Source organism: Coccinella septempunctata, chromosome 8, assembly GCF_907165205.1.
Source record: "Coccinella septempunctata chromosome 8, icCocSept1.1, whole genome shotgun sequence".
Taxonomy (NCBI): domain Eukaryota; kingdom Metazoa; phylum Arthropoda; class Insecta; order Coleoptera; family Coccinellidae; genus Coccinella; species Coccinella septempunctata.
The window spans coordinates 18,386,978-18,413,384 of NC_058196.1; the positions used below are offsets into that span (position 1 = coordinate 18,386,978).

General features: G+C 35.6%; 3 protein-coding genes and 1 long non-coding RNA gene across 6 annotated transcripts in view; 2 read left to right on the forward strand and 2 right to left on the reverse strand.

Annotated features, from left to right (window-relative positions):
* Nucleotides 1-20,106, forward strand: part of LOC123319075 (carbonic anhydrase 7-like) — a 38,551-nt gene extending 18,445 nt beyond the window's left edge. Inside the window, exons 3-6 of the mRNA XM_044905923.1 lie at nucleotides 8,217-8,358; nucleotides 16,986-17,185; nucleotides 18,400-18,536; nucleotides 19,720-20,106. Coding sequence (XP_044761858.1) covers nucleotides 8,217-8,358; nucleotides 16,986-17,185; nucleotides 18,400-18,536; nucleotides 19,720-19,857 — 617 coding nt within the window. The 3' untranslated portion in view covers nucleotides 19,858-20,106. The remainder of the gene's footprint in view (nucleotides 1-8,216; nucleotides 8,359-16,985; nucleotides 17,186-18,399; nucleotides 18,537-19,719) is intronic.
* Nucleotides 20,107-21,297: 1,191 nt separating this feature from the next.
* LOC123319076 lies at nucleotides 21,298-22,236 on the reverse strand. Of its 3 annotated transcripts, none has more exons than XR_006538447.1 (3): nucleotides 22,200-22,236; nucleotides 21,613-22,141; nucleotides 21,298-21,431 (listed from the first exon to the last, which is right to left on the reverse strand). It is a non-coding gene; the product is annotated as an uncharacterized LOC123319076 (long non-coding RNA). The 3 variants fall into 3 exon arrangements; XR_006538446.1 differs by lacking the exon at nucleotides 22,200-22,236 and having other exon boundaries at nucleotides 21,613-21,779; nucleotides 21,975-22,172; XR_006538448.1 differs by lacking the exon at nucleotides 22,200-22,236 and having other exon boundaries at nucleotides 21,613-21,779; nucleotides 21,908-22,172.
* Nucleotides 22,237-24,405: 2,169 nt separating this feature from the next.
* Nucleotides 24,406-25,233, forward strand: LOC123318350. Its single transcript, XM_044904960.1, has 4 exons — nucleotides 24,406-24,793; nucleotides 24,848-24,933; nucleotides 24,993-25,134; nucleotides 25,187-25,233. Exons 1-4 carry the CDS (start codon nucleotides 24,760-24,762, stop codon nucleotides 25,231-25,233), a joined length of 309 nt encoding a protein of 102 aa, XP_044760895.1. The 5' UTR covers nucleotides 24,406-24,759.
* Nucleotides 25,234-25,620: 387 nt separating this feature from the next.
* Nucleotides 25,621-26,317, reverse strand: LOC123318761 (signal recognition particle 19 kDa protein). The gene is made up of 2 exons (XM_044905492.1): nucleotides 26,176-26,317; nucleotides 25,621-26,123 (listed from the first exon to the last, which is right to left on the reverse strand). The coding sequence occupies exons 1-2, from the start codon at nucleotides 26,247-26,249 to the stop codon at nucleotides 25,736-25,738; spliced, it is 462 nt and encodes a 153-aa protein (XP_044761427.1). The 5' UTR covers nucleotides 26,250-26,317; the 3' UTR covers nucleotides 25,621-25,735.
* Nucleotides 26,318-26,407: the final 90 nt, after the last annotated feature.

The following is a 26,407-nucleotide window of genomic DNA, read 5'->3' on the forward strand; positions in this document are numbered from 1 at the left end:
GTAGTTCTAATGAGAAGTCACTTGATGCCAGACTTGGACTTTGGAGAAATTCCGATAAATTCAAAATCAACACAACGTTTACAGTGACAGAGCAATCAATGTTAATTGATTGCGTAGCCTCTTTATTTCATCAGAAAAACAGAAGGTTAGAATAATGAATTTTAATGAGAAGGCTGAGTTGTAATAATTAGATAGGCCACGAGGTGATAAGTAAAGTATCTAAGACTGGTCATCAATAGAAGATTAATATATTAGAAGTGAGTCGAGCAATAAACATAATTTGAATGTGAGTAGAACAGGAATATTATAAGTTAAATGAGAAGAGCAAGAATATTGAACAGTGCGAAAATTCATCAATGAATACAACATTCACAGATATGGACTGCTTACAAGTGAGCACTATTAGAACGTCCATCAGAAAAATAGAAGATAGAAGATGCAATTGATAAATTATGAGAGGTTCAAAATGAGAGTACTTATGAGGGAAACCACTAATCGTTGGTTTTGAGAAGCGCAGAAGGCTTGAGAACTAACGTGCATATCGAGCACGATGAATGAATATGAGAATACATCAATGAGAGTACGAAGTATAATGAGTAGATCATACCAATTGATAGTGTACACGAATACCAGAGCAGACCTTTCAGGGTGGAACCAGGACGAGAGACTGTCAACCAGTATCATGGCTTAACACTGACTCTTCTACCATATTTGAGAAGTTCACATCGTGTTCTGAAGGAAAACTATTGATTCCAGGGTCCACCCTTGAGCACATGAGGATTCATTGATCTAAAACAGTAATTTGTCATATTTATGTAATTGAGCGGTTAACATAGTTGACTGAGCTATGAAATGAACAGATTCAAATAAAAGAGATGATCATGAGAAAAAAATAAATTCATTCATTATCAACGAGAAAGACATGAGAAGTTTCAATTCTGGTGCTACATACCCATTTCTATGTGAGAAAATCTAGAGAGGTCTGAAAATCTATGTAAATTGTAAAAATATAATAAAATATATATTTCTGAGCGGACAAATGAATGATTTGACTCGATTTAACATTTATTCAGCAGTACTGTTGAGGATTGAAAGTCTATTTAAAGATTCAATGTAATTCTCGCATGCCATAGTATGTATTATATATTCAGCAAGCACGTTCATGAAATAAGACAAAAATTCGTTTTAAGTAACAACAATCTCTTGTAATTTGTTATGTAAAACTGAAACTATCGAATATTCGTGAAAAAAAGGCATTCAATAAGGGAGGAGCTTAATTTTCATCGTTATCTGAATAAAATTCCAACAAAAATTACTGAAATTCAATCAAATTAATCTCATTTGTATTCACGCTCCATCGATATGTTTATGGGGCAAGGGCCTGCTGAGTACCTGACTGAGCGGTCGCTTAGCAAGTTGCTATAGGCTAGGAGGCACTTTCGTCTTCGTATAGTTCGAGATGAACATATTACGTCTATGAACTCATGAGGAATTTGAATAAACCATAGATGTCATAAAGTAAAGGTTCTCCTGCAGATGAGCTGTTAATCGCGCGAAACATGTTGAGGATATATTAAAAATCACCTCAATTTTATCTGGAATAGTGTTTTATTTACCTCTACTATGAACTGCCCAGATATCAGGACTTTCACTACTAGATCATAGATATCGTATACCTGATTTTTAGATTTTCATAAAATGGATAGAATGTTTCGAATTTCCATACATTTTGTACATAGGCAATTCGATTTTGGTAATTTGACACAATTATTTGTGTTTACATCTTTGCTGGCCGGATTTTTTCCTACACTGCCATCCCTGACGGGCCGCCAATGGGTATGACTCAATCCACTTCAACATATCCACTCCGACGCTATAGTGTGGGAGCACATGCAAAAGTGTCGCATGATGAACTTACCGAAGGCTTTGGAAAAACCCGCTTAAATATCGTCCACTTGGGTACCTCCATCTAGATTTTGAGATATTGCTGTGAGGTGATTAATTACTGAGGACTCATCTGCCTTGATGAAAGCCGTGCTGTCTAGGACTGACGGTGGATTTGAGAGGAAAAGATAAGTAGTCTGTAAATATTGACTCCAACAATTTATTAAAGTGGCACAAAACAGGGATGGATCGATAATTCGTTATTGGGTTCGTTTCTCCTTTTGCTCTCCAGATTGATTTTTGGTAGTTTCCAATGTGAAGTCGGAGCACAGGATATAATGAACACGGAATTTATCGAGTGCTAACCTGCACCTTCATTTGTTTTGGGTTGAATTCCGTCCGTGCCAACATAATCGAGATGGGCATGTGTGGAATTCCTAACATTATCAAGAAGAGTAAGCCCTATGTGGCTTATGTGGATCCCTGAAAACATTTGCGAAGAATTATCCGAATGCATCCGCATTAAGGTTGATTCTCACTATACCTTCCATGTCCATTCCGTATCCTCTCCTTTCCGCCTACTTAAAATATTGTGCAGTGCAAATGGATAGAAGTATGAAGTATGCACACTTTACCTTCCATATACCTTCCATATCCATTCCATATTTTTTCCGACCGTAAATTCACACCATACCTCCCGTATCTTCTCCCTTCCGTCCACATAAAATAAAATATGGTTTTCGCCATATTATAAAACCGTTACTGAAAGTAGGATCTTCAGTTTGGTGCAAGTAATGAAACCGCAATAAATTTGAAGAGTTGAGCAGAGTTTGGATTTGTTTACTCATTTTCGAGAAGATGTCACTACAATCTATATCATACGCCATACTTGTTCCGTCTCCCCTACACTTACATGTGAGAAAACGTAGCCTGCTAGAAGAATATCCCTCAACGGGGATCTCCTACCCGGAAACTGGGTTGGACATATGAGGATATTGAATCAATTGGACTCAAACCTCTTGGCAAAACCATCGGATGTTATGCCAATCATTTTCGATTTCGAAATGCTCCTTTGAAACGGTCATAGCTGACCGTCCTAGTGCAATAAGTTTCGTGAATCGTTTGGACAAAAAGTCATCCATGTGGTTTACTGCTGGATCAAAATCAGAAAGGGGCACCGGCATTGGCATATATGGACCGAAACTGAGGATCTCTAAAGCCCTGGGTAGTGAACCTTCTAGACACTGGCTGTTTATGTATGCGCTCAGGAGTGTCTTCAAATGAACCACAAAGGTGCGCATATCTATATACCAACGGAGAGCCAGGCCACGCGAGGCCCCTGGAATCACACTGCCAGAGATCTCTGCTGACATGGGAGTGCCGTAATACCATAAAGCAACTGGCAGAGACAACAACGTGACTCTACTATGGGTACCAGGCCACTGTGGTGTTAAAGGAAACGAAAAAGCCGATAAACTTGCAAAAAAAGCATCAAGGTTTATACCTGCTGGACTTGAGCCTTTCTGTGGGCTTGGAAAATACCAATACAAGGCAGCGGTCCAACAATGGGAGTTGAACAACAGATTAACCCTCTGGAGAAACACTCCTGGACTTACTCAGACAAATAAATTCGTAATGATTTCACGATCTACACCAGAAAACTAAAAACAGCTAAAGCTGCCACGAGCTGAGCTTCGGGTGGTGGTGGGACTGCTGACAGAGCACTGTCGGTACAAATATCATTTACACCGTATAAGTAAGTCAGCAGATGAGATTTGTAGACTTTGTGGATCAGAAGCAGAAACAGCTGAACACATGGTATGCAAGTGTCCAGAGCTGGCTGACCTAAGAACCACTCATATGGGGAAACCGGTTCTGGATACTCACGAGGTAGCGGCTAAGGCCCCTAAGGATGAACCGACCCCGGTTCAAATAATAGAGAGTTGAAGTGCGCACAGAACGTTAGCCTGAACGTAAACGTTAACGTGACAAATAACGTCAAATATAACGTTTACGTGTTGTAATGAAATTTGAGTTGAAGTGCTGCTATCATGAAACGTCAGACGTTAAACATAACCTATCAATTTGATTTTGCTTTCGTTTCGCGTGAACTCTCTTTTATCTGATATTGATCTTCGACAGCTGGAATAACATTTGGAATATTGATGTTCTAATGATTAATATGCCTAATAAAGGGAATTTTCAGCTTGGAAGTATTTTATTATCAATGAAATATTCAAGTGTTAGAGACATGAGAATTGCAGTGTAGTTACAGCCATTTCCTTATGTAGTGAATGTATGTAATCTGATAACACAGTAATTTAACTTAATCCTTTTGATAACTTTCAAATCACTGCTGATTTCCTACAATTTTCGTTCATTATGAGAAAATACACAGGAAATGTAAACAATGACAGTTTGAGGTTATCGAGAATTGCATTTAACAATCAAAATTCGGCCATTCGCAAGTCATCGGTGCTACTCGTTTAACGTTCGGTTAACGTACGTCGATGTTCAAGGTATACGTGGGAGACCGCTAGTTTACGTAGGCCGTAAAGCTGACGCTAACGTTAACGTTAAAAACGGACGAATGAGCATGCGTAGATGTCAATTATAACGTTAACGTTTACGTTCATGTCAGCACTTCAACTCTCTAATAGAGAGTTGAAGTGCGCACAGAACGTTAGCATGAACGTAAACGTTAACGTGAGAAATAACGTCAGATATAACGTTTACGTGTTGTGATGAAATTCGAGTTGAAGTGCTGCCATCATGAAACGTCAGACGTTAAACATAGGGCCTGTTCCGATATTGCTGAACAGTACTGTCAGTATTTCAGAAACGATGCCTATTGGCCCAGTCGTTCGAGTTCTATTGTTATTCGATTGCGGGCCAGTACTAACAGCAATATCGGAACAGGCCCATAACCTATCCATTTGATTTTGCTTTCGTTTCGCGTGAACTCTCTTTTATCTAATATTGAGCTTCGACAGCTGGAATAACATTTGGAATATTGATGTTCTAATGATTTATATGCCTAATAAAGAGAATTTTCAGCTTGGAAGTATTTTATTATCAATGAAATGCTCAAGTGTTAGAGACATGAGAATTGCAGTGTAGTTTCAGCCATTTCCTTATGTACTGAATGTAATCTGATAACACAGTAATTTAACTTAATCCTTTTGATAACTTTCAAATCACTGCTGATTTCCTATAATTTTCGTTCATTATGAGAAAATACACAGGAAATGTAAACAATGACAGTTTGAGGTTATCGAGGATTGCATTCAACAATCAAAATTCGGCCATTCGCAAGTCATCGGTGCTACTCGTTTAACGTTCGGTTAACGTACGTCGATGTTTAAGGTATACGTGGGAGACCGCTAGTTTACGTAGGCCGTAAAGCTGACGCTAACGTTAACGTTAAAAACGGACGAATGAGCATGCGTAGATGTCAATTATAACGTTAACGTTTACGTTCATGGCTGCACTTCAACTCTCTATTAATAATAGTATCGGAACGGCGAGAACTGTACGCAAGTACATGGGGAATGCAGAGGAACACCGTCTACTCCGACAGGAAGTGCGGGTGGAGCAGGAATCCAACCTACAGCAGGGAGCCGAGGAGCGACCCGGACCCGACCACCACCACGAGCCCGAAAACCTGGAAAGGGCTCCAACAGAGCTTAATCCTTTTGATATCTGAGATATCTGGGATAAGTGAATTTTCCTCTGGAGAGGAGTGTGAAAGCCGCAAGGCTAAAGTCATACACCACGAGCATCTTCTGCTGGAATTTCCAATTCGACTCACATACCTAGATTCATCAAATTATGGACGAGATTGAGCAGTCGACATAATATACCTACTACATTATAATATAATTGTAGAAGGTCAGGATTGTAGGAAAATGTTAAAACTCGGTGTCTTGGATTTTCTTCACTCAATAAAAAGACTTTTTGATCCTCGTTGGAATCTTCTTCACAAGAAAACTAAGACACGAAGTTTTAACATTTTCCTACATCCTTCAAACTTACTCCTGAATAATTATATGGAATAATCAGCTATGTACAGATTACACTATGTGAAAATAAAAATAGAAAGAAGTTTGTGTCAGTTTTCGAATTAACAAATACTTGTGGTTTAAGCGTTACCACTAAACTTATTGTAAAAAACACTAAGTTTTTTCGCTGTTATTGCGTCCCTGAATGTTGTATTTTATCTTTTCATTTCCGGCTCGATAATGTCTAGCATTTCTTGAAATTTGTATTGTGGCATGCGGAAATACTGAAAGAATTTGGTTTCGTCATCCATTTGTTCTTTATACAGTATTACGAATTATCCCTCAATATTTCTCATTCTTAGCATATGGTGCACCCAAAATTGAGTTATTTTTTCTTTTCGATTGGTTTTTTGTTGACGTCATTTCATTTCTTACATAAATTATGTAAAATTTGAAATATTGAAGATTATCTATCTATCTAAAGAAGATTTTCTTCATTTAAGATAAGAGCAGGTAAAATCTAGTTTTCAACCGACCGCATTCTTTCAACACGTTTTCAATCACTGTTTTTCATAAACTGATCGATACGCGATACCGAAGTACCCGAGAACCCGACTTGGAAGTTCTCTCCTATTCTGCAACCTTTCTTTCCTGAAATAAAGTAACTTTTTTCGTGTAGTTTTTGTTCACGTGACGAAAAAAATCCGTTATTACCCCGCACTCGAATGAAAAAACCGAACGAAACAGTCTCAAGGAGGCTGTTACAGTCTCGTAATGACTGTATTTAGTTATGTTCGTGGAGTAATTCTGAATCAGTTCTGAGATCAGTGAGAATTTCCAACGAAAAATGAAAAATAACAGAACAATCACCTGGATTTTGAATGCTAGTTAATACTCAAGAAGTAGTTGGCTCAGGTCAAACAGTAATAAGCTTGATAATTTCGGTAAATGTCATCAGGTGCTTTTCTAAATTCCCAAATTCATTTTGTGGTGTACTCAAATCATCTCTTCGCAGACATGTTTGCTGAATTCAAGTAAAATGAGAATCTTACATTTTGTAAACTGAATATGTTTCGATGGAGAATTCCAATCTACATTTGCACAATTATGAGTTTAGAAAGTGTATTGCAAGCTATTTCATGAGCAAATTGCAGTTGAGAGAAAAGGGGAGTTTCATTGTAAGATTGTTATAGTTTCAGCGAACTGCAAATTTTACAGCGAAATCGCTTGTATAAAACACAAGGTGTATTTAAAGGTGAAGCTTTTTTTGAAACAAGGTAGAACTGGTCAAAATGAAGCGTTTCACCAAAAATCACCTATACAAAACTTTCAAAATAACAAAGTTGAAAAAAAAACTGAAAATGATTACTGAAATAGATCCTAATACGACCCTAGATCATTTGTTATCTGAATTATTGCATAGGAGTGGAAAAACTTATCTTCTAATGTCTCATGACTCAACCATGTGGATGTTGACCTGTTCGATTTTTACGTGGGAATGAAAATAGAAATTTATGATTGCCGAATTGTTCAAATTATTTAATAACTCACACGATTTCATGAAATGGCTTATTTCGGTACCAACTGACACAAAGAGACTTAGGGCACAAGTGTAAAAAATATAATATTAGTTCAATATCTCACAAAATAAAATTCGTCTAAATCATTAACAGATTTTTTCACAATGGGCATCACAATCTTCTTCTTGTTCGAACCCTCAGGGTTCGAACAAGAAGAAGAGGGTTCAACCCTCCAATATAATCGTTGTAAAAATGGGATGAAATATGGTAACAATAATAGCATTTTGTCAACATAAGCACTATCAATAAACTGTCTCAATTTTCTTCATTTTCTTCACCCTAAATTGCACGATACAACAATTTTTTCAAGTGACCTGGTGCAATTGCATAATAAGATAAACTCGGAAGTACTGAGTCATTAATGTCTAGCCATATGTTTATGTTTTGGTCCGTTTTTCCGATGCCGGAGTCACATTTTTGGTGAAATGACCTAATTTTATGCCTACCTGCGTATATTCTGGGTTTTGAAAGAGGGTTTTCACGAAATCAGGAATTTAATTTATACAGTGTGCGCTTTGTACATAAATTTGGACCTATTACCTCTATGGAAAATCGGAAAATCCTGTTTCAAATTACGATCGAGTTTTCGGAAGAACTGACTTCTGACCCACTTTACAGGTAGATCTACTAATTATCATATCGCCATCCAAGTCGTTTCTTATTTTAAACGGTATTTGGATTCTACCCTTTTATCTTTCTTTACAAATATACATGTTAATGCGTTTTTCATTCCATCGTTTTTATTTTTCAGTTACGTTAAGATTTGAAGACCGTGATCTGCCTCTTTTACTGGGCGGGCCTCTCCACAACGACAGCTACATTTTTGAGCAACTGCACTTTCATTGGAGTGATGATGACCATAGCGGTTGTGAGCACATTTTTGAGGGGAAAGCGTGAGTAACTTCATTAATATTCATTCAAAGTCGGGATTGTTTACACCCCTGTGTTATTAAGAGTATATTGATGAACGATTGTAACATCGGAGTACGTATTTTCTTCTGAATGTCAGCAATACATTTCAAGTTATCGAACAATATAGAATATGTTTGAGGTTTAACGGAGACCATACAATACGCATATTATACAAAAGCTTAGGAAAAAACATCAATTATTAGAGGAACCCTGCCCTCCCGTGGAAAGTGTAGTGACTGTGAAATTTGAAATTTCATTATATACATATAGTTCGAAAGTAGTTGAAACTTCGATGTTTCAATCATTTTCTTATAATTTTCCTGTCGAACAACAGAGCAACAGAGCTAATATATTTTTAAAGTTGAACTAAAAAAGTCCATGACCAAAAAAGCAAGGATCAGAAGAAATACCTGATATCACCATTGGAGAGATAGAACCAGTCTTGAAGAAAACAAAAAACAACCGGTGGTCACCAGGTGAAGACAATATAATGTCAGATGCAATCAATATAGGTAGCCAGAAGTAAATTGAAAAATTGAGAGATCTCTTTAACCTCTGCCTCTTCAGTAGCTCGATTCCCAAGAGATGGCATGAACCATCTCCACTAAATAAACTGATATTAATTTGAAAGGCGTCGTTTTCATTGAAAAAAACTTCTTTCTTTCTCCATCTCTGTTTTCTGTAAAGAATAAAGAAAGAAAAAATACGTGAAAAACGCAGAGCTAACAATATAATTTTCAATAAAATGGGGTATTTTCCTAAATTTCAAAATATATGTTATTAAAATCTTTATACCTCAAATATATCGAAATATATTTTTTTCGAATTTTATCATATTGCATTTTGTCCTTATTCACTTTCGAAAATTCTGATTTTGGAAGTGCTCTCTTATGAACATTCTACGTCATTTTCACAATCCGGCAACGCCTTTTGAGTCAATAATGGTCATGAAAGTTTTCTGATCAACATAGACGTCATAAATATCAAGTTTTGTGATCAAATTTGACAAGAAAAACAAACAATGACACAAAATGTCATCGGTTTTAAGAAAGTATAGACACGGATTACAGAAACAATTTTATGCAATCTGTGGATATCTTCTTGATCGGTTCCACTGTTGTCGAATTAACAAAAATTACTAGACTTTAGTAAAGGCATTCTACGTCACAAGCTTTCACATATTCGAATGTTTACTAAGTAGTTTCGAAGGGTGTATTTCTGAAATTTCTGAATTTTGAAGCGAGTCTTTTAGGTGTTGGATAACTAATGGAGAAGGGTTTCCATAAATAATCTTAAATTCGATTTTGGAGTTTTAGGAAACTTGCCCATTGATTTGAAGATGATGATTTCTCAGCATAAAATCAAGATATTTGTGAATAACTGAATAAGTGGCCGTATAGAAAAATATTTCTTGATCACAAAATCTCACAAACCTATCAGTTGTCGGTACGGGCTTCGCACCCATGAAACATCTCACAAGAGAAAGTTAAGTTTGTTTGCGTCTATATTTGACCAGGAAAAACCTCTGTATCCTGTCCTACCAATACCATATGTTTCCCTTTACTATTTAGAGTGGTGAAAACAAGATACTTCAAATAGTCTTCATATTGACTAGGTGATTGTCGTTTCTCTTCATGATTTATATACTTTCTGTTCATCCCTTCGACTTTGGACGAATGATAAGGGATAAGGTTGAAGAGAAAACTTAAAAAGCAGGATCATAATTGAATTTTCATGATAAGTTGGCTTGAAATATTAAATATTCAGCTCGTCTCAAAATTCGAATTGTAAAATTTTCATTGCATCTATAAATTCATCTCCGTGCAAGATTCAAAGGATTCAGTGGCAGGAACTGTGGGTTGAAATATATTATGTACGTGTGTAATGAATTCATGGAAAATTTCAAGGTTGAGTCCTTATCCAAATATGTATTGCGTGCATATTGTTATATCGGCAATAAAAGAAAATTGTTATACCATAATCATTGTTGATTGTATTCGCCGTCATGTTGGAGGAAGTGAAGGAATTTGCATTGTATTCCAATCTTGTTATACTCAATTGAATTGAACCATTTAACGAGTCATTTTATGTGCAGAAAACCGTGAACATTTGCCCAAGATTAGGTGTCATCATTGTTACATGAAGTCGTAATACTGATCATTATATTCTGGTAGAAAAACAATTCTATTTAGATCGGGCAGCAGGTTAATCAAGGCAACTCATTTGTTGCTCCAGGCCGACCTGTCTGCAGTCTGAATACCTAGAAAAACTACTCCTTGGATATATGTGGTCATGATGACATTCTCGAGAGTCATTCTCTGTCTATCAACCAACACGATTCATAAATCAAAACTTGCTCTTCACTGATGAGCCATTGCTGTGCCTTTGATTAATACAACACTATAAAAGTAGGCCTTTGTTGAGGCAATTCAACAAGTACTACTCTGTCTGACCAACATAACACTTCGTACATGACATATAATAAAAGGGATTTTATATATCACATTAGAACGCTGTGTAATCGGTGCCGCATCTTTCAGGCGCGAAAAGAAGAACTTTGTAGATTCACCACTATAATATATCATAAGCACTTCAGGTAATCGGTTCTTAATTAACTTAGCGATTTTTAGTGATGCCTGTGGCAAGAAAGGTGACATGAAATAGATTGGTGAGTTATTTTCACCCTCTGCAGGCATCAACGAGGTTGATCCTTCAAGATTCACTTCATTAATTATTTTTATTTCCAAAGTTAGTAGGGTAGTTGTTCTTTCCCGGCAAAGACTTAATTTTAATCACTGATGGTTCAACAAACACAGGACAACACAAATTGAAAACTCTAACAGTCAAGACTTAACAGTAGCAATTTTTTGTGATCTGCTTCATACCGAGTCACAATTCAGTAAGCGGCCGGCATTGAAAACTATCTTGTGGTCAAAGAGCCACCATAATTTCTCATCACCCGAACATCCACAAACGCCAAAATATGATCATTTTCACGGGTGAACTACAACCTATCATGAAAACCATTAAAGATTGTCAGCAATTCATGGATCTTATCAGCTGGAACAGCCAAAAATATTTCACCAACAAATAACTTGACCATTGACACAAAATTCAGGTTATTCATACACACTTCTATAGTACATATAGTTCATTTTACGAATGAGGCAAGACTAGAGGTAAGTCGATTTCCCATTGCTGTGCCATCACACTGTAGATATAGTTGATTGTTGAAGGTTGAAGGAGTAATAACTTGATTCAAAGATGAAGCATAATGCTTCCAAAAAGAAATTTTTGGCATTTCAGTCTATGCAGACAACATTGACTTAAGATTTCGGTGAATTGTAATTCCTTCAATCTGTACATGAAATCGTTTGATATGACATGATTAAGATGTCTAAAACTCTGGTGTATTCACTGATTCGATCTTGTTTTTAATTTCGAGGGTATATGGGATCAGTTTCGTTTTTCCCTCTGTAGGTAGCGCTGTTTGGAATTTTACAGAGCATTGTCAATTGATATTTGAAAATAATTTGAATATTTTCCTACGACTTACGAATATGCTGTATTTATAAACGATTATTGGTGTGTGAAAATGTATTAGTTTCAAGAAAGGGTGTAGAACATTTATTTATTCAACATGTCGTTCAATAAGTTCAGTTTACTGTATGGACAATCAAGAACTATTATAGCTAAGAATTCGGTGTTGTTGGAATTTGAAGCAGAAGCAAATCAGATGAACGAACATTCGGGACAGATATAGCTAAGTTTTATGGCAACTTCAGCAATATTTCTGGAACTGTATCGGAAATACGTAATGTAAATTGTGAGCATCTATTGAGGATCAGAAATACATTAATCCATTCGAGTCTGTTCTTCAAAAATGTTCTTCCTGAGTAGATGTAGTGAAAATTCCCTTTCCGTCAACTGAATATATTGGATATTTGACAAATCAAATGTGTTTTATTATTTATTAAAATCATATTGAATTACCCCCCCCCCCCACGAATTCAAGTTGTCAAACGGAAATTATCTTGAATAAGAACAGTAAATACTCCTTCGTACCCTTATTCGATAGTGTTGAAATATTTACAGATTTGTTTTTACAACGAAAATCAAACTGTAAATCACAAATATTCCTGAATAGCTGACAAAATGGGCCAGTTCATATTTTGAACTCGTTGATCGATATTCGATATCAACGCGAAACAAAATAAAACGAGAGAGTATCATTGGACTTCCTTTGGCAGAACAAGGATAGAACGAAACAAATGACATGGTGGCGCCGCCATGAAACTGATCCCATATCCCCGTTTTTTGAAATGTTGATGTTGATGCTTGCTAAAAGTGACAAGTAGACATACCAGTGTTTTAGACATCTTAGACATGATGTACTTAAAATTTGGAATGTCAAATTGTTCTTCATTTTTCACCGAAGTTTAATAAAAAAGTGAGATAGATAGAGTGATAAGCAGCCTCTTCAACCACTAATGAAGTTGAAGGGTTTCCAAACGATTGAGAGAAAGCCTGAAAAATTCATCTCGTAGACTTTATATACGTTTGCAATTATTGGATCTGACGTTAAAAAAGCCGATCATCTTAACTGGAGCTCAACTCAGAACACTGAATTCGACAAGGAAGAATGAATACGTATAATATATAAAGAAAAACAAGATACGGAACTACGTTTGACGCAGTTTTCTCGCGTTGTCTTCATTTCAATCGAGGGTTTTCATATACCATTTCAGAACTCAAGAAAGAGTTCTTTCTTTAGTTCAATGTTGTTTACCGACCACCGGATTTTTACCGTCCGAACGATCAGCCAACTAAAGTCGACTGAAATGGTCGGTAAAAAACATTGAACTAAAGAAAGAACTCCTTCTTGAGTTCAATGGTGAACAATCGGTGCTTGTACAAACGTGTACTTAGTCAAGTACGCCACTACATCCCGGTATTGCCGGTATTGGACGGTTTCTCACCGGCATTTTACCGTCACCGATCAGTGGTCGGCGTATGTGCAAGGTCCCGTTCCCACACGTGGTTTACTATTGGAATTTGGACGAGCGATATAAAACCGGCCGTCCAAAATTGGTGTGTGTGCAACTAGGCTAAGAGTCACTGTATTTAGTCGCTTCGTTTCCTATCTTTCTACTCTATAATCTTTGCTTTTTAAGCTTATGTCGTTTGGTATTCCTATGCTTATGTTTTTATTTGCAGAAAGATCCTTTGTCGAATCGCAATTTCATGGATAATCTGTCATTTTCCATAGCAAACTCAAATCGCCTTTCGAGATATAACTGTCGTTTCGGCATTATAATTTATGTTAACGTCAGTTTTGACGCAATATTTTCCAATGTTTTCATTCAAGCTTTTTGTTGTTTTACTCCTAGGGTTGATAACATCAATTATTGCATCTGAACTAGAAAGGTCTGCTATAACGGGTTCTTCAAACGACCCACATTCGAAAGACGCTGTTTCTGAGAAAAATAATCTTGAGGATTCGTTGTCAAGTGGAATTAAGTACAAAAGAGAGAGCTTTCAAAGTTTGGATAACATAAACTCCTTATTGGGAGATTTGATCGGAAAATTGAGGGATTATAGGCGGAAAAGAGAAGCACGTGGAAAAGTATAAGGTATGCAGATTCTTGAAAATTCTGATTTAATTTAATATAACAGAACTGGAATGATTATAATCTATATAAAAAATATTTCATGAGGGAGTATTATAATATATATTGTAATGAAAACAATATAGGTTCAACTATACTTCATTCAATTTTATTTAAGCAGTCGGTTGGCCATGGAAATTTGACACATTTCACTCTGTACAGTACGAAAATGTGGGGTCATGAAGCTTGTCAAACATTTTTGGGTTTTAAATCAACGCTATGTTGCCCGTTCTACATAAAAATTTCTGTTATTACGTATTTTATCACAATGTCGAATCTCTTCGGAAAATATGTGACGAACATAATTGAAGTTTATACAAAATGTTTGAAGGCATACCAAATCCAGTTATTTGCATGGAAAATACAAGAGATCAGTATAATATCATAATATGCACTAGCTTGAGGAGAGTTAATGTTCGTTATCTTCTTTGGCTTACATCATTTGTAGATTTCAAAAATATTAACCCGAAGATGAAATGTATATGATGCAGTTGTTGGGAATGGGTATCTCCCGAAGGAATTAACAGATAATTACAAAATGTTAAATTTTTCAACAAAAATCATCTTGCATCAATATATAAGTAAAAGGAATTAAAGGCAGTTTCAAGTTAAGATGCAAAACTTCACCGTTGAACAAAAATTTCACATGAATAAACAAGTAACAGGGCAACTTGCGCGTATTTGTGGCTATTCATCTTAATACATTGATGTAATAATATTAATTAGGTATTTATTAGTACCTTAAGACATTTACATTGTATAGAACAAGTCAAATGAAAAAGAAAAATCCATTTTGGGGAACTTATTCTCCGATGATATTTATCGAAAATCCTATGGTAAATTTTTCGCATTACTTCACTCAAATAAAAAATTCTCAAATGCCACCACTTTTTTGGGTCTCCCAATAGAAAGAAATTCTTTGTCATCCTCTTCATTCACAATCTTTCTGATTGTGGAAATATTCAGCTGAAATATAAGTCGTTTAGATTCGGATGAAACATTATATAAATTCTCTTACATTGAATATGTTCGCTACCGTCTGAAGTTTTGTGGATTTTAGAATATCAGGGTATAACTATTTGAATGAGCGGACCTGAATTCTAAATAGCACTTTCTGAAACCCTGTTTCTTTTTTCAATCACTTTCGACATTTTCGTGATAAAAATTAAAAATAAATATTAGTTGCGGCAACGGCGTTATGATATTTACGACATTTCATGAGTGCCAACCTTACTTCGTTCTAGTTACAAAAACTTGAGAAAATTATTTCATGGCCAACCGACTGCTGAAATAAATTTGAATGAAGTATAGTTAGTCTCGATTTTGGCTCTTATACTTAGAAAGAATCATCAGCTTTTGAAGAGATGAATACTCTTCCTTGGACATATTACTAAAGTGTTCAGGATTAAAATATCACTCAGTATGTGGATATGATTTTTGACCTTCCAGAGCATAAATGCAGCTCTACTACGTGGTATTATAAAGTATATAATATGCAAGCTGTTCCTTAATTTCCTGCGAAAAATTTGAGGAGTTGAATGCTCGTATGAAATTAAGATTGGTCTTTCTTATAACAAAATTTCCTCAGCCCACCCCTTTCCGAGTTTTTATTTTTTTTCTGAAATCCAGTTAGAAACGTAGAATACATGTATTTTGGCTGGAGGTCGTAATTTCCAGCATTTATTATGAATCCTACTTCAGACAACTAGTTGTACATAAAAAAATTAATTTTGAAGATCAATTTTTAATTATTAATTTCAAGAGAGCATTGTTTTTCTCTTTATATTTGTGTATTATCAATAACTAAACATGACAATTTTGAAGAATCGATTAGACTATAATTGTTGAATACATTCAACAGAATATTTGTTGAAGAAAAAATTTCAATTTCGAATTTCTAAATCCATTTTCATGAAGTGCTCTCGATAGGTGGGACTGGCATATCAATGATTCATTTATTTCGAGACATGATATTATGATGAAAAACTACACACAAGGTGTGATTCATGAGTTTGAAGTTGAATAAATTCAGTCCAATCCTGATTTTTGTCGGAGTTCAATGTTTTGTTTCATTAAAACTAACAAATTCAACTTAAATATAAATTTTCAGTCGAATCCATCGAGAATTTCAGGAGTTATAGAAAAACAAAATTTGAGAAACTTTAGAAAACCCCCTGTATAAAGAAAGTGTAGGTCCTAAAGGCACCCATAAGAGGGTGAGGTGATTATGAACTCATCTCAATGTCCTCTATTCACGGTTTTCATTTGTCCGTTTACTCGTAAAACAACCATACTATAAGGAACAAGTGGGAGAAACCAGCTTGCTTCTAGGGATGAAGAGCTGATTGAGAGGGTTCGGAAAATGCCGAAAATGGTCTAATTGTCTAAACGCTGCGTCTCGCCGGCAGAGTAATATACCAAACAGAGTCGAATAACCGGCAGTACCCAGGTAACAATGTCTGCCCTGGAGACTTACGGGAAACGAACGAAAAAAGCTTGAGAAAAGTGGGATATTTGATATATTCCAAACTGTGTGATACGATTTGTTTGTGCTCTTGGAAATTTTTGCCAAAAGTGAAAATTTGTAACATACATCTCTTATTTACACAAGATCGGTGCTGGACAAAATCTCTTATGCGATTGTGGTAACGAGGAAACTTTGGAACATATGGTACTTCATTGTGAAAACGACAGGCATCATCACAATTGATTAGTCCAAAAACTTCAATTCATATTCAGACTGGAGCGCGTTTCATTGAGAATTCAACTTGCCCTAACTTCATCGCGTTAGCGGTTAAAATCTGCATCTGCAACTATCCCGAAAATCTTTCAAAAGATATAGAGATTGTCGAATGACACAACATGAGTTTTAACTGTTTTATTGGGACCAATAAAATTGGTCCTTGAGTCCTTTTAAACATAAAGAATATTTTTTTCAGATATTCAATGGAAGCTCACGTAGTCCACTACAATAAGAAATATAGCAGTTTTAACGAAGCTCACGATAAACATGATGGTTTAGCTGTTGTTGCCTTCTTCATTCATGCGACAGACGACGACGAGCATCCTTGCTTCAACAAAATCACAGAGGGCGTAAAGAAGATTCAGAAAATAAATACAACCACGGAAGTTGCCTCAGGTAAGTATTCAAATCAAGTACTCATTTTATTCGAGTTGTGGTTTGTGGCCGATACCCCATACCTGATAAGAGTCCATATGAACAAAAGAAACTGATAACCAATTCGCTTAACAGGGTTGAAGGTCAGGTTGTTGGAATAAAAACCCTTTTTCAGACCATTGCCGACATGTTTCGATTTTATTCTAAAATCTTCTTCAGGGCTCTAAAATGAATTACAAGATTTTTTAATTAATAACACTTATAAATAAAATGTGTTGGAACATGCAATGGGACAATACATCAGTAGGTACAACAAATGAATAAAAATCATATTAATATCTGCATATTACAATGCATAGATAAATTCTAAATTGAAAATACGAAAATTGAGAGAAACATTGAATATAATTCAGCTCAGTATACAGGTACCTGATTTAACATTAAAATGTATAGGTATACTGAGCTGAATTATATTCAATGTCTCTCTCAATTTTCGTATTTTCAATTTAGAATTTATCTATGCATTGTAATATGCAGATATTAATGTGATTTTTATTCATTTGTTGTACTGATGTATTGTCCCATTGCATGTTCCAACACATTTTATTTATAAGTGTTATTAATTAAAAAATCTTGTAATTCATTTTAGAGCCCTGAAGAAGATTTTAGAATAAAATCGAAACATGTCGGCAATGGTCTGAAAAGTGGTTTTTATTCCAACAACCTGACCTTCAACCGTTATAAGCGAATTGGTTATCAATAACGAAAGTCTCAAACCAAAAACTCAAAAGAAACTGAATTGAAATTGAATTGAATTCGCTAAGATGAGTTTTTACCACTACACTACATACGCATGTAGTAGAGTTATGTAGGATCGAGTCAAAAATAACATCTTTCACTGAAACAAAAGTAATTGAGGCAATTATTTAAATTGGTTTTTCCTACAATCGACAAATATTCAATGACCCTTGAACTGAAAATGTCTTCGAATTTTTCATCGTCCGCATCACTTGCGGATCAAAGATTATAGAGTCTATAATCTTTGTTGCGGATCTCAATCCCAATAAACTATACTTGGTGGTGTGGGAAAACAATTTGAAAAAAGAAGTATAGAATTCTACTCGCTGAAAATGTTTATGCCCCACTGGTATGCTCCACAGTATTCACTTGCAGCACATTTTGTGCTCGTTGAATAATAATATACAACTCCAATGACAATGAAGCATTATTTCCAGACTGCCTGACATGGATTAATGAAGCGGCCAAATGTAAAGGATATTATACCTACCAAGGATCTCTAACAACTGAACCGTATACAGAGTCAGTCACCTGGATTTTGTACCCTACACCAATACACGTCAACAGGCAACAAGTGAGTATTTTATTATACATATTACTTATAAAAACTCAACTCCGAACACAGGGAATACCATGAAAAAGAAAGAAAATAAATAAGCTCCTTTATTTCTAAGGGTTACGTTTCTAAGGAACATGAAACTGCAAGAAATTGTGCCGAAAAAAAACAATTTTATCTAATTCAATTTTAATCAAGATATTCTTGTATTGCATAGGGTTCTATATAAAAAGGTACTTCCTGAGCTCTCGCTTGAAGTTTTTATGTGATTTAAGTCTTTGTAGTCTATTTGGTACGTTGATGCATCTGTAGTGAGTTCAGTTTTCTGCGAATGTAAGTCCATAGTATATGATGTCGTTGGTTCTCATTGAATAGCTGTGACTCTTTTCAAATCGGAAGTCACCGATATGTTGTAATACAAATATCAAGCATTCATAGATGTATATGGCATATATCTACATTGAGGATTTTGTGTTTTTTGAAGACTTGTCAGCAACTTTTTTTTTAATTTCATTTTTGTAATGGACCTTATTGCTCATCGTTTTTGAATTGCAAAAGTTAGCTTTATATCTGAGCAGGAATCCAGAGGACGAAACCGTATTTTGCTATGGATTCAAAGCAGGAAAAAAGGGTTTTGTCTTCTTTCCTCAAGATAAGTTTCCAGCCATTTATATGCTTGGTCTGGTATTCCGCACACCCATGGTTTCTTCAACAAAATCTCCATATTTAGGTTGTCATATGCTTTTGATAGATACAGGAGCATTCATACTGCATAATTTCCTTTCTCTAGTTAGTAAATAATTGCTTGGACAAAGTTGTAACCAGCTGTTGTAGTTGATTTGCCCTTTGGATAGCCATGCTGGGTTGAGCTCAGCCAATGAAATGACTTCATTGGACTATCATGAAGTTGCATCCGAATGAAAAACTGAAATATCACTAGTTAGAAAAACTCAAGGGCCTCTCACTTTAGATTCCGTTAAGCCACAGTCATACAACTGGGAATAAATTTAAGCGTTCCTTAACTTTAAACGACGCTTGGTTAAGTAGGTACTTCTGTCAAGGGGCACTGGTGCAAACTGGCCCTAATTCAATACTTTATTCATCCTTAGGACATGGGCAAATAGATATATAGTTGATGTCAAATTGAAAAAGTACTACCAAACTTTGAAAATTTTTGATTGTTTTCTTCCATTTTCCACAGGTTGCACATTTTAGAGAACTCAAATCTACCCCATGTGAGAACTTCAACATCTTGAAAAATGTTCGGCCTGTTCAAACCCCACCACCTCACAAGAAACTGGATATTATTTACGCACGATCGCATAAAATGAGTGACTAATCTTTCTTTTTAATTTGTATGTTTCATCACCGTTAGGAGAATTTGAATTGACTTTTGGTACTCGCACCTGCGGTTTAGTAAATATTTAAAGAGTGAGAATGTAATCATATAGTAATTGTAATTTGTATTTTATTATGATTATTCTATTTTTGGAGGAGATATATTTAATATACATCAATTCTTTCAGGATGATGTTTTGCTTATATTAAATTTTATAGATGAAATCTAATAATAAATATTCAATCCAATTTTGCATGCATTTTAGTGCATTCCTTTCATTTCATATTTCCGCCTTCGAAAATATTTAGTTCTCAATGAATGTACTGAATACATTCATTCCGATAGGCAGAGTAAATATAAAAAACCGTTTATCTGTGGTTAACGTTGTTTTTCTTGCATACCGTTGAAGATTTTGACGTTTTTCTGATGTTGATATGCGATAAACCGGAGCTGACGACGTTTTTCCACTCTTGTCGCATTCTGGAATTTTCAGTTTTTTAACGTGTGGGGGGATTTCCCAGCAAACATTTTTAACTCGGCCCAACGTTGGGTTAGTGCTGCGATGTTAGAGTCGGTATATTGCAAATAGTGTCACATCGGCCGACAGCCGCCCGACGGACTATGAGCCGACATGTTGCAGAGTCTGCACACCGCAGATCCGGTGACGATTCGACTGTGCAAAAACACATCGGTTCAGCGTCTAGACTATGCTTCAAATACGCTCCTCAAATTAATCGTTACGACGTCGGTTCAGCTTCTACAAAATATTGAAAGAATGCTTTTACAATTGATCGGCACCACGTCGGCTTAACGTCTAGACAATGCTGGGAATACGCTGTTCCAATTAATCGGTACAACGTCGGTATAATATATACATACCTGCAATACTAATGCTCTTTCTCACCAACAATCTCTAAATTTTAAGGGACACCTAAGCATATTTACGTGACATTTCTTACTACTCATGTACGATTTCTGTCTCATCAACTTTTAGGAGACACTTAATACCAACTTAACGATGCTAAAATTGAATTCGTACTAGAGTTAGAAAGAAATGCCAAGTAAATATGCTAAGGTGCCCCTGAAAATTTGAGAATCGTTGGTAGAAATTGGCAAATCCAAAAAAAATTAAATATGAATTATTTGATCAATAATTTCTGATCTTTGAATGTTTCTTATGAAATCTCGGAATCATTTCTCATGTTGAAGGAGATCTATTTTTTCTTCAAATATTTTTTGAAACCTTGCAACACTTCTATTGTGATTAGGGCAAGACAATTTATACAGCCAATTGAAAAGAACCTTCATATATTCAAACAACTTAAATATAACGCTCATATAATATTATACATATATAAATACTTTGTAGGTTGAAAGAACACATAAAAACGACTAGCTTACTTGAAAAAAAAAAGTATATATTTATTCACTGCTCATTTTATAGCCTGCTTCTTTTTCCTCCGCTCTTTTCAATCTGCCCCCTGCTCTGTCACCGGCATTGCGAAGCCAATTCATTACATGATTCATTTCCACATCAGTGGCACTTCTTGTAATAGGATTTATCCTTACAGATCCTGGATAATAGAATTTCATTATTTGTATAAAATAAATTATTGAATTTCATATAGAATATCATCTTATATGTGTTTAAATTAATTAAATATATGTCAACATGCAAAATATGTATTCAATTTAAGTAACTTCCTTACATTCAAAAATGTCAACATTTTCGATCAATACAACATGAAAACTCACCATGATTAAGCTCAACAATATTCGCCATTGCTTCTAATCCATTTTTATTATTAATTCCCACCCGACCAATTCAGGGAAATTCTTGATTCATGGCTTATTATGAGTTAGATTATTTTGCGTGTTGTCTCTGCTACGTCCTTACCCCCGTTGAGGCCAAATTTGGACAACTGAAAAATATTTGTATATATAGATTTTTCTGTCTTTCAAATTGTAGAATTTTTTCTCTAGAATAAAAAAGACCAAAACCAAAAATTGAAAGCATATCCCAAAAGAGTAGATACATAATTCTACCTACACATTTTTTCAAATATTCTAGATCATATATAAGTATATCAGCATCGAATTTCTTCAATTCTTCGTACCTTTTTATTTTGATGGTGTTCTTATCCATTTCTATCTCTGCATTTTTTTTATCTACATGCAATCTCAAAAGATCGTTGAAGTACTCGGTTCTAATGATGGTGATGATGTACTACTTGGACCTAATATTTCGAGAACTCTCTGTTTCACGTGATGATATTCCTGACGCCTACTCCGACGTTTATTAGAAATAGAAATACCATTTTAATTTGATTTCTTGTACTCACCTGCCCTGGGACATCACTGTTACTATGTTAATACAACACAACACAAAGAGGAAGTTTTCAGAAAGAAAAATTTCGTCAAATAGCCTACTCTTAAAAACTCTTTTATCTTCGAAACACGTGCACACGTACGCCGCCTGAATGAAATAACGCTTCGATACGGAATTACGGAAATTAGATTGTCTGGAAGCTCTTATGCAAAATCCCGCGAAATTTAAATAGTACAGCTTGACCTTATGTTAAGGGTAAAAAGCGCTGAAGATGCATCTAACCGCAACCGATCCGATGAATATAAACCGCAAAGAAGTTGCTCATCTAACAGCAGCGTTTTGCCGACGCTGGCTAGATGCTCATGTTTCGCCACATCTTCAGCAGCGTAAACCATGTCCTCGGATCTTCAAAGGTCCGATGATGTGTAACAGCAGTACGCACTTCGCCAGCAGTAACAGCACACAGCCGACGATTTACCGACGATAAATGTTTGTTGGGTTGCCTATAAAAGCAGATTTTCCCCCGCGACGGTCTCTTTTACTCTTTAGTCTCTTTTGTCACTTTTACGCTCTGTACTCTCTTTTCTATGCGATTCGACTTTGATTGTGTGCACGACAAGCCGTTCAAAGAATTCAGAATAAATTGTTTGTTACGAGGGTAGTGCTCTTAGAAATTAATTTTTATTTTTTGTTTTCCGCGAGTGCCTTGAATAAAAGAGGTATGTCCCCGTCTATACCGTTCAGTTTCTTTATTAGACCTACACCGGGTACTTCTTTGACACTGCTGTACTGTATCACTTTCTGTTATCTTTGCCGTACTTTAACCTGTTTCGCGAGTCTGACTTTTCCCTTCGCTATCAGTCATGGTGCGTAAGCCCTTGGGGTAGTGAAGAGGAAGTCCCGTCAACCCCTCTGTTCGCGTTCCCGGGTCATAAGTGTTGAATTCCAAATATCTTCACTTCTATCAGTCATGGTGCGTAAGCCCTTGGGGTAGAGAATAAGAGGTACGGCTCGTCGTCAGTGAAATCCCGTAGTTGCGCTCAAAATAGACCTTTTCTTCGCTATCAGTCATGGAGCGTAGCCCTTGGGGTAGCGAATAAAAGTCTCGAGTAGATCCGACCTGGTTGTGTTTCTTTCATTTCTGGAGAAATACAATTAATTACATCCCGATACCGTATAGCAAGTCATTTCACTTCGCGAGGTCATCCTTAGTATCCATTTCGTCAGTTCTGGTTGGCGCATTTTATTTAAAAACCGTTGATTTTTCACTGTACCCGGTATAAACTTTATGAAGTGCTCGTGATCGGATCGAATTTCCCGAATGTATGTTTGCTGATCGATTCGCTCATATTTCATACCTACACATATTTCCGTTGTATATATAATAAGTTTCCGTGAAGGTGTGAATAAACTGGTACATAATTTGATTTTGACTACTTCGTTATCGCTACCACCCTAGATAACAGCGAACTCTGTCTCCGACTAGCAGCTACTCTGATAGGTTTGCTATTCTTCCTAGTGAAAAGAATAGCTGGCGCTCGAGATAAGTTTTCTCCGAGTAAACCACGTTACAACCCATTTTAATATGACTATATATTTTGAAAAAAATTGACGATTTCGAAAGAAGCAACGATTTTTGATGGGTAAACTTCCTCATACAGACTATGAGGAATCTGATGCAAAAGTTTTTTTTTTAAACTGATGCATGTTCCGTGGGTCCCTACATTTTCTCAATTCACAGTGTAACGGCACTCCACTCTATTATTCTGCATACTGCAGGCTACTCAATAATGTGATTGAAATTATGAAATGTGATATTTTACGTTCAGAAATAGTATAAATATATATATTTTTTGTAGAAATTAGTTGTTATTTTGTTTTTGAAAACTATATTAAGTTCCATATCTCTGTAAGTTTGAATTTTGTGATATTTCTCATATTATATGTTACTGCCAATTCACAATGATGTTAATGGTAATGGTAGTGTTAAAAGTGAGCTACGATGTTAACGCTTAAATAATAATTAATTTAAGAAATATTTATCATTATCATTTACATTACGCTTGACATTAACATTGATGTGAACAGTATCGTAGTAGCTCTATTATTTATTATTATTTAAGCGTTTACATTGTAGCTCACCGTTAACATTACCATAACCATTAACATCATTGTGAATTGGCAGTAAGGTAGGTGCCGGTAATAAGGCCTGTCGGATCAAAAGAGCAACAGAATGAGAACTCATATTCCAATACTCTGAAGAAGGGAGCCCCACAAAGAAGACCCCTTACATTTATAATGTATCTACGAAGACCCAGGTGGTTAAAACACCTCAAATTGAAACTGCCCCACCCGCCAAACGGCTGAGAAAGCCGTTCTCGAGTGAATTTCATTATTTGTTATTATTGATGTTTAATTTTGGATAGCTTTCATATACCGAGAACTGAAAAAGTTCAAAAAATATGGCTAGAGAGAATCGGTAGGAAAGAAATAAAACAGTCACGCCAACCTCAATTATATTTGGTGTGCGAGAACCATTTCCATAAGGATTGTTTGACCCAAGTAAAAAACTAATGAGATTTTCATTGCCAACCCTCAATTTACCAGGTAATAGTGCCTAGTGATTCAACTTAATTTTAATGCTTGTCTTTTTCTTGATAGAATACTGTGCTGATCCAAATGAGAAAGACATATTCTTCTACGATACATGTATTGAAACATGTGTTAAAACATCATCCAAGAAGGAGGTATGGAGTCTTTATATTTTATTGTCCACCTTCTTTATTTACTGAATCAATTATTCAAAGAGTCACCAAGTATAGCATCAGCTTTAGTAGATTCTGAGGAAGATTTGAGGGTGCTGGTTCCAACAAAGTGGTATCGAAAACAAAAGGGAAAAAATGTTTTGAGAGAAACGGAAAGAGCAATTTCTCAAGCTATAAAAGAAGGTATGTAGTCTTCCATAACTATTGTATAAAATGTAATCGTTCAATTTTTCAGAATCCCAACCTTCAAGACAAGAATATTCTGAAGAAGTAGAGTGGTAAGATATTTCAGAAGGTTTATGGTCTATAGTACCTTTTTTCCAAAGTATAATGTTCGGCATGATTTTTCAGAATCTCAACCTTCAAGAGGAAAGGATGAAGTTTGTCTTTGACGCCACTGGTTATACCAAAAAAAAAATATGATTTTCACTAAGATGCTGAGTGTATGCCCACTTGAGATGAAATGTGGCGAGAAAGTCTTGAGACTCAGGGGTAGGTTAACCATGAGATATAAATGACATCATACACCTACATGTGACAGCCTTTCAGAGCATAAACTCATTTGAAATCATTTCATTTGCATTCTTTATTGATTGCATAAATAGCTTGAGTTGTTTTGTGAAATATGTTTTTATTCGTTATATTTTTGTTTGATAAATTATTATTATAAACCATCAATGAGTCCTTTATTATAAATCTCATGTCTTCAAATACATATGCTTTTTTATAATTATGGAAAATTATTGGTAATGAATAACGTAAATCTTTTTAAATTTTAATGGATTCAACGGCGACCTTTCTTTCCTTTCCCTTTACCAGAAGAACTACTAGATGCTGGTTGGTCACCTGCAGCTTTAACATTACGAGTTTTAAGTTTTGGAATCATTTCACCTAAATGAATCAAGAGACTGTCTCTTGTAGGATAGTCAGGATTCACGGGAGTGCCATCATTGTTTTTTAATTGTACCCTTATTCTACCTCTGAATAACAATTCTTTGCTTCTTTCGCGAGAAAAACATTTGTTTTCGACACCAACTAAAAACCCAGTGGCTGATAAAACATCCCTGATTTCTTGGTATGTGGGATTTTCAACACATTTATCCTTAGCTATTTTACGTCCCTGCGGTATTGTTTTTTTACTATTTATGTAAGCTGGATAAATACATATCCATCTGGAAAATATTCGGTAGGTAAAAATCATCAATATCAATTTGAATGTTTTACCGTTCGCGATCACTATGCGTTTTGTCTGGAGACCATTGAAGAATTGGAGTACCAGGATGTACATGGGAATGCATCTTTAAAGAAAAAATAATCGAATTTGGAGATTACTTCTCCAGCTTTTAGAGGTTGTGTTGTGGTTGTGACTTGTGAGTTGTCAAATGTTGCAATGTAAATCATAGAGAAAATTGTGTCGTATATCTGTGACAGTCATTGAACTCTTTCTTGGTTGCGT

Excerpts from the sequence above, each read along its gene's own strand:
- LOC123318350 (XM_044904960.1), top strand. The coding sequence starts at position 24,760 with ATGAGATTTTCATTGCCAACCCTCAATTTACCAG. Across the intron at positions 24,794-24,847 it reads GCCAACCCTCAATTTACCAG|AATACTGTGCTGATCCAAAT; the intron begins GTAATAGTGCCT and ends TTTTCTTGATAG. Across the intron at positions 24,934-24,992 it reads AAACATCATCCAAGAAGGAG|GAGTCACCAAGTATAGCATC; the intron begins GTATGGAGTCTT and ends CAATTATTCAAA.
- LOC123318761 (XM_044905492.1), bottom strand. The coding sequence starts at position 26,249 with ATGCATTCCCATGTACATCCTGGTACTCCAATTCTTCAATGGTCTCCA. Across the intron at positions 26,124-26,175 it reads ACGCATAGTGATCGCGAACG|ATGGATATGTATTTATCCAG; the intron begins GTAAAACATTCA and ends AATATTTTCCAG.